The following is a 9,280-nucleotide window of genomic DNA, read 5'->3' on the forward strand; positions in this document are numbered from 1 at the left end:
GAGAGCGGGAGCACGTGAGGCTTGAACGTGGCGGGCAGATCTCACCCGCTGCCGGGCAGCGATGCAGCGAGGAGGGGGTGAGCACAGGTCGCAGGGCTCCGGGCTGGGTCCGGCCCCGTGGCTGCCACCAGCCCACCGTCACACGCGTGGAGGCCAGGCTCACCCTCCATCGGTGCGCTGGGGCAGGTAGGAGAGAGGGGAAATCACCTTTTTATTTAACTTGGAGGAAGAAGGAACACAGTGATGCCATCCCCAACCACCCAGCCACGGTCAGCGGGGCCTGGGTGAGGTCCCGGCTCAGCCCATCCGCCTGTGCCCTGTTGTGGGGCTCGTGGGGCTTGGTGGCAGGGGCAGGCCGGCAGCGCTGGCTGGGTGCCAGGGCAGCGGCAGCGAGACAGCGAGCAGGAGCCTCCTGCTTGCTTTGTCTCAGGCCATTCCCAGCCTCTCCACCCCCTGCAGCACGTCAGCTGTGTATGCATATGGATTTAGGTACCAGCATATGGCTGGATGTTTATGGAGACATGAAACATTTTCTGTTCTGTAGATTTTTATAGGGCTGATTTGGTACATCAGGGCTTATCAAAGCATTGTCTGCAGGAGCCAGATACATGACATTACCCTACACTCCCACTCTAGTTGTTAACACTGAGATGCAGCACACGACGACTGCTTATCCCTGCACAAAGTCCCCCATCCTGACCCCAGGGGACACACTGCACTGACTGCTGCACCCTCCACTGTCACATCGGACCCAGAGCAGGCCTCCCTTGACTAAAGGTGACAGGCAGTGAAAGGAAAATGGACTTTTGTTGGTTTTTAGATTTGCTGTTTAAAAGCAGGTGTCTTCTAAGACTGAGGAAGCCAGGAAATACTTAGGATTAGGACTATTTTTTGCTGACATTTTCACATTGTACATTGCCTTGTTTTCCCTGGAGTACTGTGGAGGCCTGGAGAAACCTGATTGCAAGATACCGAGCAGCCTGAAAGGACTTGGACCAGAGAAGAAAGAAGAACATTAAAAAGTGGCCCAAACCTTTCGGAGCAGTGACTCGCTGCCAGCCCTTGGAGCATCTCCAGTGCCCCCGGCACCAGCGCTTGGACTGAAGACACTCTTCCTTTCAGCCTAACAACGCGATAGTTTGTCACAGCTTCCCAGCCCAGCAGCCACGTGGGGACTGCAGTTTGGGAACTGCCAGTTTAAACCATTTTGCTCTGCCAGTTCCAATTCAAGTCAATGTGTAAATGAGGAGCAGCAGAGGAAAAGCCCATGCCCGAGACCCTGCTCTGCCTTGACTGGCCCCAGGAAACCTCCCCGTGGCTCCGTCAGGCCCGGGGAAACCGAGGGCGCAAACCCCGCACTGACGGCTTCGGCGGTTGTGCCGCAGAGCCGGGCACCGCCGCAGGAGCCTGTGCTCGGCCGCCCCGCTCCAAGGCGGGCAGCCCGGGTGGGATGCTCAGGCGGGCTGCCCTGCGCGGCAGCGCAGGTGTCTTCGCCAGGCAGCGGAATGGCCGCATATGCCTGGCATATGTTCACCCTGGCCTCACGCACAGCCAGCGCTTTGCTCCCTACCTGCTCTCCGCCCCTCTGTGCACAGCGGGGCCTCCTCCGCCCGAGGAGGAACCGGGTCACCACCGCTAACTTTGAATCTGCAGATCAAAGCGGCATGAGCTGGGCCAGCCCTGGGACTGGCCTGCAGCTGGGCTGGAGCGGCTGTGCCAAGAAGAGGTAGAAGAAAAGCAGACAGATGCCTCGGGCATCAAACCTGCTCCAGTAGGACACTCTTCATGTGCAGCATGTGCTCAGCTGGGATAACGTCAGGACTTTCTGCTGGTGCTTTCTGTACCCGATGAAAATCCTCATAGGGTTTTTGATGCAGGGCGGGGGGTTAATATCAGGTTGCTGCTTTGGGAATGGTTAGTCTGGCTGGCCTGGGGTTGGCCCATGCCGGTGGCACTGCCGTGACAGCGGTGCAAGAGTACTACGTCCTATACCACCCGCAGCCCACGTCGGGAGGAAATGCCCAGGCGCTGCACCGTCCACTCCCCACACCAAGCGGACCACAGCACGTGGCTAGACCCTCGGCTGCCCGCTTGTACCATGGGGCTGGCCACGGTGGGGAGCTGTGAGAGACCAGTGTGAGGCTGCCTGTGTGGTGGGGAGAGGGAAACCCGAAGCAGGAGAGCCTGAAACGACTCTTCCAGCACAAGTAAGGTCAGCTCAGACCGAAAACTACAGCCCCTCGGGCCTGCCTCTCCCTGTAGCAGCTTCTAGCTGTGCTGAACCAGGCTGCAAATGCCACCACTCTCCTGCCCCGCAAAAGCCCGCCCTGCCCCTCTGCCTCGTGCCCAGCTCGCCCCACCACCCTCCGAAGACGTGAGCTGGCGAAACTGAAACCGGCGTCTGGTTTCCCCAGCTGCCTGCGCAGCAGCGGGGCTGCCCCACGGCCGGGCACGGGCAGGGCCAGGGTGTTCGCCAGCGGTGCCCCCCCTCCGCCAGTCACTGTGTAAAACTGGAAGCAGAACCCAGCGGCTCTTGGGCTGCTCCTTTCATGCGCTGGCGTGACCTGCACAACCCAGCCCCTGGTGATCGCCCGCATCTCTCAGTGCCTTCAAAGCGGCTCTTGATTGATGTGTTTCCCTGACTCACAAGCTTCAAGAGGCTTTGAAGACACTGGGCCAGGCTCTGATCTCTCTTATGCTGATGCAAATCAGGAGCAATGGTGCTGACAACAGTGCAATAATCCACACTGATGTCAAGCCAGTAAAAATAAGAGCAGAAACAGGGTTTTGGTCTTTCCTCTGCCTTGAAGGGATGTGAGCGGCGCTGTGAAGCAGAGAGCTGCGAACCCTGCAAAGAAAACTCGGCGTAAAGCAAAGGACACGTAACTCTGTAGAGGGCACTTGTCCTTTCCTGCAGCTAAAGAAGGGAAGGGGTGTTACGCATTTTATTTTTTTTAACAGTTGTTAAGGAAAATAAGACTGAGAGTTCAGTGAGAAATGCAAGCTCTCAGCCAATGGCACCATCACAGCCAGGATTAGGCCTGGGGAAAGCCCCAGCACTGCTGGTTTCAGCCTGGTGGCAGCAAGCTCAGATGTATTCATGCTTCTCGCCTGAGAACTGTACTCAGATGCATTCACACTTCTCTCTCAGACTGGCTGATGGCATGAGAGCTGCGGGCAGCGCCTGGCTAATGCTGGTTTAGGGGTACGAGGGAGATGGGTTGTCCCAGGGCAAACCAGGCAGCGGGAGGCAAGAGCTGCGAATGTACCCAGCCAGGCAGGACACTGAAAGCTGGGCATTGCCTTTTGTCTTGAGTTGCTTCCAGTCTGGGAGTGCAGGCTGGCCCCAGCCCCCCTGGGGATGTGGGGCAGGACTGCCGCTCCCACAGGGGTTTGTGCATGGACCAGTCTGTCCTCACACCACGCACTGACACCCACCTGGCAAAGCCCCATGTGCCAGCGGGCTCCCGGGGCTGCCGGGCTCCCAGCCACCACTGGCCCCCCTGTTCACATCCCCCTGTCACCCTCTCCCCCAGGTGTGGTTTCAGAACCGGCGAGCGAAATGGCGCAAGCGGGAGCGGTTCGGCCAGATGCAGCAGGTCCGGACCCACTTCTCCACCGCCTACGAGCTGCCCCTGCTCACCCGCGCTGAGAACTATGCCCAGGTAAGCGCATCCCCCTGCCCCGGTCCGCCTGTACCCATGCCTGCCAGACACACCGCCTCTGCTCCCGGTCCCCTCCAGGTGATGCTTTGCTTCTCGGGTTCATCCACCTACCCTCAGGCAAGGCTGCAAGAGGGCCGTGGCTGGGCTTGTATTTCCAAACGCTGAAAGGGCCAGGAATTATTCAGCTGGTGTCCTGCCCAGCTCCCTCATGCCCTGGCCCAGTGCAGCCATCTCTAAAGCAGGCTCCAAGCCCAGCGCTGTGTGAGGCAGTGCAGCCACCCTTTGGGCACCGGTCACCCTGCTCAGCACATCGTATGACACTGTCCTGCTCCCACCATGTGTGCTGTTGCCCACTAACTCCCCACTGACTTGGAAAAGGTCCTGAAAGGCTATGAAAACCAGCAGTTCCCAGGATGCTTCCTGTTGCCATGTCTAGGTTTCCACGCCCCTTCTTTAGGAGGTTGGACAAAAGTGTTTTTCCCTGGCAGATTCCCACAGCCGTCTCCCAGCGATGGGCTGTGGTACCCGCAGCACGCTCGGTGACATCTGGGGATGCTTTCCAAGGGTCCTGTGGGTTTGTGCTCCAAAGGAAGGGTGGGAGCAGCCTTGTTGGGGTATCTGGGGCTGATCCTGGGGGACTGTCAAGACCATTCCTGCCCTGGCGCAGGAGGCGGGTGACACAGCTACCTCCCTCCTTAACCTCCCATCCTGCGAAACCTGTCACCACAGTAGCCTCCTAAGCGCTGAGCCAGCCCCCGTTTCACAACGCTGCCTTCAGAGGCTGCCAGGACGAACGGGCGTTTCTTAGCTCAAGGGCTAGGCTGTGCCCCCGCAAAGCACTCTCTCCATCCTGCTGATTCCTCTTCCTGCCACCCAGAATTTGCTCGAGGGCACAGTTTTGCAGGAGCGATGCTCTGAACTCGACTTGTCCTCAAAGATCTGCTGGGAGTCCTCCCTGCCTGACGCCCCGGCTGTCAGCTACCTCCCCAGCCAGCACTGCACCAAAGCTCCCCCGCAGCCAAGCCAAGGGCGTCTGACCTCTCTCCTGCTTGGCGTCTCCCCTGAACTGAACAAGAAGCCCTTATGAAACAGCTAAGAGATGCCAAAGCAGCTTTTCAAGCAGAGGACACTCTCAGCAGCCTTTTCAGCACTCCATTCTCTTGCCTTTGTAACTTACACTGCACCCTCCCTCTGCACGGCCCTCTTCTCCCAGCCCTAGAGATCAAAAAAATGAAAAGCAATTTGCAGGAGGTAGGAGATCAGAGAGGGCCCAAGGGCGAGTGATGCAGCGGGGTGGTGGGATGAAGGGCCCTTTGCGCTCTTGCTTCAGCCAGCTGCTCACCTCCTCCCCGCTTTCATCCTGCATGCCCGTCCCCCCGCCGCAGCACACCTACTCCCGCTGGCAAACACTGAGCCCCCCTCTCTTCTGCAATATCATTTAATGAGTGACGCCGCAGGAGCCCAGATGGCCGCGCGAGGTGGCCCCGCAGGGCTTTGCTCTGCAGCAGGGTGGGAGATGCTTCCTCAATGGGCAGTGAGCCCTGCTGGGGAGTGGGGCAGGGAAACTGCCTGTGCTGCGGCTGCGGGCAGCTCCGCTCCCACAGGCACATCTGTCTGGTGCAAAAAGGCTCTTGCCCAGGTACAGCCACCCTGAGCTGGGGCAGGAGGACGGACTGGTGGTCTCGCAGTGTCCCTTTCTGCCTGTTCCCTCTAGAGCAGGTAGACCCACAGAAACACTGTAGGTGACACCAGGTTTCCTGTGCCTAGAGCTACAGAAAGTGCTCATGGTAAAAAAAAAAAAAAAAAAAAAAAAAAGGAGACAACATAGCTGGGGGTGAGGGGAGCAGAAAGACAACACGGCAGAGCAGGGGCACAGTCCCGCTCCCCTGTGAATTAGTCTCCAGCACTCCCTGCCCCTGCTAGGGCTGGCATATGGATTGTGGAGGGTACCTGCTGGCTCCTGGGGGGCTGCTGATGCCACTGGTGTCAGGGGCCAGTGTACCACATCCCACCGCACCGGCTGCCCCTTGCCCTGTGGGGCAGCGGTGGGGGCCAAGGTCAGACACACTCTCTCCCCACAGGCCTGCCACCAGCCATGTCCTGCTCGGGGCAGCCCTGATGCTTCTTTTCCCACCCCCAGATCCAGAATCCCTCCTGGATCGGCAACAACGGCGCCGCCTCCCCCGTGCCCGCCTGCGTCGTCCCCTGTGAGACCGTGCCCTCCTGCATGTCTCCCCATGCTCATCCTCACGCAGCCAGCGGCGTCTCCGAGTTCCTCGGCGTCTCTGGCCCTGGCAGCCACGTGGGACAGACTCACATGGGTGGCCTCTTTGGTACGGCCGGGATGAGCCCCAGCCTCAACGGCTACGAGCTGAACAGCGAGCCGGACCGCAAGACCTCCAGCATCGCTGCCCTGAGGATGAAAGCAAAGGAGCACAGTGCCGCTATCTCCTGGGCGACATGACAGGGCTGCAGCCCAGCGCCCGCGAGACACGGAGAGAGCACATGGGGACAGCCGAATAAATCCATCCTCTTGGACACCAGACAGCAGTTGCCTCCTCGGGGATCTGAATGCAGCACTTTTAGCTACCCTAGGTATATACAGTACATATGTTAATGTAAGTGGAGTGTTTCCAGCATGAACGCAGCAGCTCCCGGCTTCCTGGGATCAGACGGGGAGAGGGAGGCTGTGGAGCAGCACCTCTTCCAGTGAGACCTGGGTTGGGATGCATCCCCTCTCACTGCCACCTCCCCAATAACCTGGGCATTTTTTCTCCCTGCTCCTTTTTCTGACACCAGATCTGCCTTTCCAAAGAGCAAGAGCCCACTGGCATTTCAGCAGCTTCCCCCATCCCATCACCCCCCCATACACACACACACATAAAAACACACACACACACACACAAAAATTCCCCTCCTAATTTGTCAACAGTGTTGCTCAGATCTGTTTTGCCCTGGGCAGGGGACTGTATGGGGACACTGGCACCAGCAAAGAGACACCTCTCGAGCTGCTCCCACCCTCTTAGCAAGAGCCACAACTTCCCACAGCTGAATGGGGAACAGGGCTGGGAAGATACCTGAGGATAGAAAAAAGGCAACATTAGCCCATCTCCTTCTACCCTGCTTCTTCTCCACCCTGCAGTCTGAGGTGAAGCACAGAGCCATGGAGGCCTGTGAAGGGGATGCCTCTCTTCCCAACACGGCACAGTGCCACTACGCTGGGAGTCTTTGCCAGCTCTCTGGTCACTTGGCTGGAGGTGTGCCCCAGCAGGCGGCTGGCTGCCCCATGGGAGCACCTGGAGTTTGCTTTGCCATGGTCATGGGCAATGTTGAGGCTCATGTGCATAGTGGGGCAGCAACATGTTTCCTCTGGCTTTCACTGGGTCAGGAATCACTATCCTCAGTTCAGAGACAGCAGCTATGGGAGGGCAGTAGAGTTGCTGTGTAAATCCACAGGTCCCCAAAAAGACTGCTCTGAGAAACACCTCAAGTGCTAGCACACAGCCACGGTTGCGACTTCCTCATACACCTTGTCCTGGGGTCAGATCCATGCAATGACAGCCCCTCCTTGACCAGGACCTCTGTGGGCATCTCCGCATGGGGGACAGTGCAGGCAGCAGGCTGGGAAGGGGAGCCGAGGCTGGATGGAAGTGATGCTGTCTCACCTCCAGCCACCTCAGATCCTCTTCACCTTGCAGAGGAAGGAGGAGACACCAGAACTTGCCTGGTTTGTCTGAACCAATACGCGTCCTCCAGTTTTCCTTCCCACCACTCTTAACCTGCACAGTGCTGTTAAATAAGATGTCCTTCACAAGGCTGAATCTTTTCCAAGCTTTTCAATGACCTTGTGGTACTAGGAATAATTTTGGAACATCCTTTTACCCCACTGAATTATCACCAAGGAGAAGCTGAAGGTCAGCTGAGCACTATCACCCACACGGTGTGGCTACGCAGGCTTGGCTTGAGCTGGGGCAGCCATCGCTGAGATTCGCAAGGGAACTACAGGATTCTACTCCCATAAAAATTTGTGTGTCACCCTGACCTCCCTCCTCGTGCTCAGTGTTAGGGGATCCTGTAGTTCAAGGTCCAGGGATATTTAGTGGTCTTGGAAAAGGCTCCAAATAAGCTACAACCAAACATCAGGTTTCAGGTTAACAAGGTATACAAGTATTTCTATAGTGCCTAGACTGCCATACACTACATAAATGATATACCATTGCTAGATCAAATGTAATATATATTTATTGGAATAAGAAAAGACCAGTAGTACTGTCTCTTTTCTCTCCTCAGAAATGCTAAGAGATGCCTTCCTTGGTACTCGCAGGGACACAGCACGCATTTAACCACACCGTGTGTACGACCAGGGCCTCTCCCACCACAAGCAGCTAGGACTTATGCCCCAGCCTAAACGTTCAGCCGTGCCATCGGGCACGATGGCTTAGGCACTAAAAGTGATGCTGATCACCGAACCAGACGGGATCACACTGACCAGCTGGAGGTGTATGTCACCCCACCGGGTACCCCAGGAGGCACTGAAGGTCCCGGGCCACCCAGGGACCAGTGGCAGGAGGTGGTTTCTCCAGCAGATTTCGTGCAGGCAGCCAAGCGTGGTGCCGAGGGCATTTTCCCAGGTCCGCGGAGCAGCAATCCTGTGAAGGGCTGCTGCCCAACAGCCCGGCAACGTTACTGACCAGCCAAATCAGCACCAGGCAGAGCTTAGAGTGGGTGGTGGGGCGGGCGGGTGCGTGGGGATGGGTCCCGTGTGGCCTGCAGGTACTGAAGGCAGGAGGGCCATAGCCGTTCAAGGGCTTAGCTGCATTCCCTACTGGAGTTAATGGGCGGCTTTTCCTCACGGACTTCCACAGGGCCAGGATTTCACCCGAGCTGTTTGACAGCCCAGAGGATTAAGTGCTGCATCCCTTGCCTTGTTAGAGAGAGACGCGAGTCTCCTGGCAGCAGACTTGGCATTCACAGCGGCCTGGCCCCCGCTTTCTCTCACCTTGAAATCCATGTGCAAAGCACATGTTGGGCTCACTCAATCTATTTTAAACGCCACCACGCGTGCCCGGCCCTGAGCCTGCCTGAAAGCATCACGAGGCGAGGGGAGATGTTGTTCCCCAGAGTCCCCTGCCACAGGGCTTCCTTCCTGCTGCCTGCCGCCGGCGGCCCTGCCACTCGCCGGGCGCTGCCGCCATATTGGCACGGCCCCTCACGCCCACACCTATGGGTCACGCTGGAAGGCGCTCCCCTCAGAAGCCTCCAAATGCAGCTATTCAGTTAGTTTTAGTTACATGCATCTGTATTTACACATATTTTTTAATTAATTTAAAGGGATTTTTTTAAACTAGCTGTTAAATTAACAAGAAAAACTGTATAAATATATATATATACTTTTTTATATATATATATGTATCTTAATCTTGCCAACCTGCGGCTACCGTGTTTCTTAAGGGTCACAGGGTCAGTGCTGTTCTTGCAATCTCAAGTTACCACGACAATGCATTTTTTTAATTATTATTATTATTATTTTAATACCTTTCAATTCTATTTATGACTTTCTTCTCTATTTATTTCTTATTTAGTATTTTACTCCTGTCCATACATTGAGTTGCGAC

General features: G+C 56.7%; 1 protein-coding gene across 1 annotated transcript in view; it reads left to right on the forward strand.

The window, feature by feature from the left end:
- The window catches only part of ALX4 (ALX homeobox 4), a gene marked incomplete at its 3' end in the record, with an annotated part of 42,198 nt that extends 36,069 nt beyond the window's left edge, over positions 1-6,129 (forward strand). The window contains exons 3-4 of the mRNA XM_082000789.1: positions 3,537-3,665; positions 5,806-6,129. Of these exons, the coding sequence (XP_081856915.1) occupies positions 3,537-3,665; positions 5,806-6,129 (453 nt within the window). The remainder of the gene's footprint in view (positions 1-3,536; positions 3,666-5,805) is intronic.
- Positions 6,130-9,280: the final 3,151 nt, after the last annotated feature.

This window comes from Phaethon aethereus (assembly GCF_964289735.1).
Source record: "Phaethon aethereus genome assembly, chromosome: 5".
Taxonomy (NCBI): Eukaryota; Metazoa; Chordata; class Aves; order Phaethontiformes; family Phaethontidae; genus Phaethon; species Phaethon aethereus.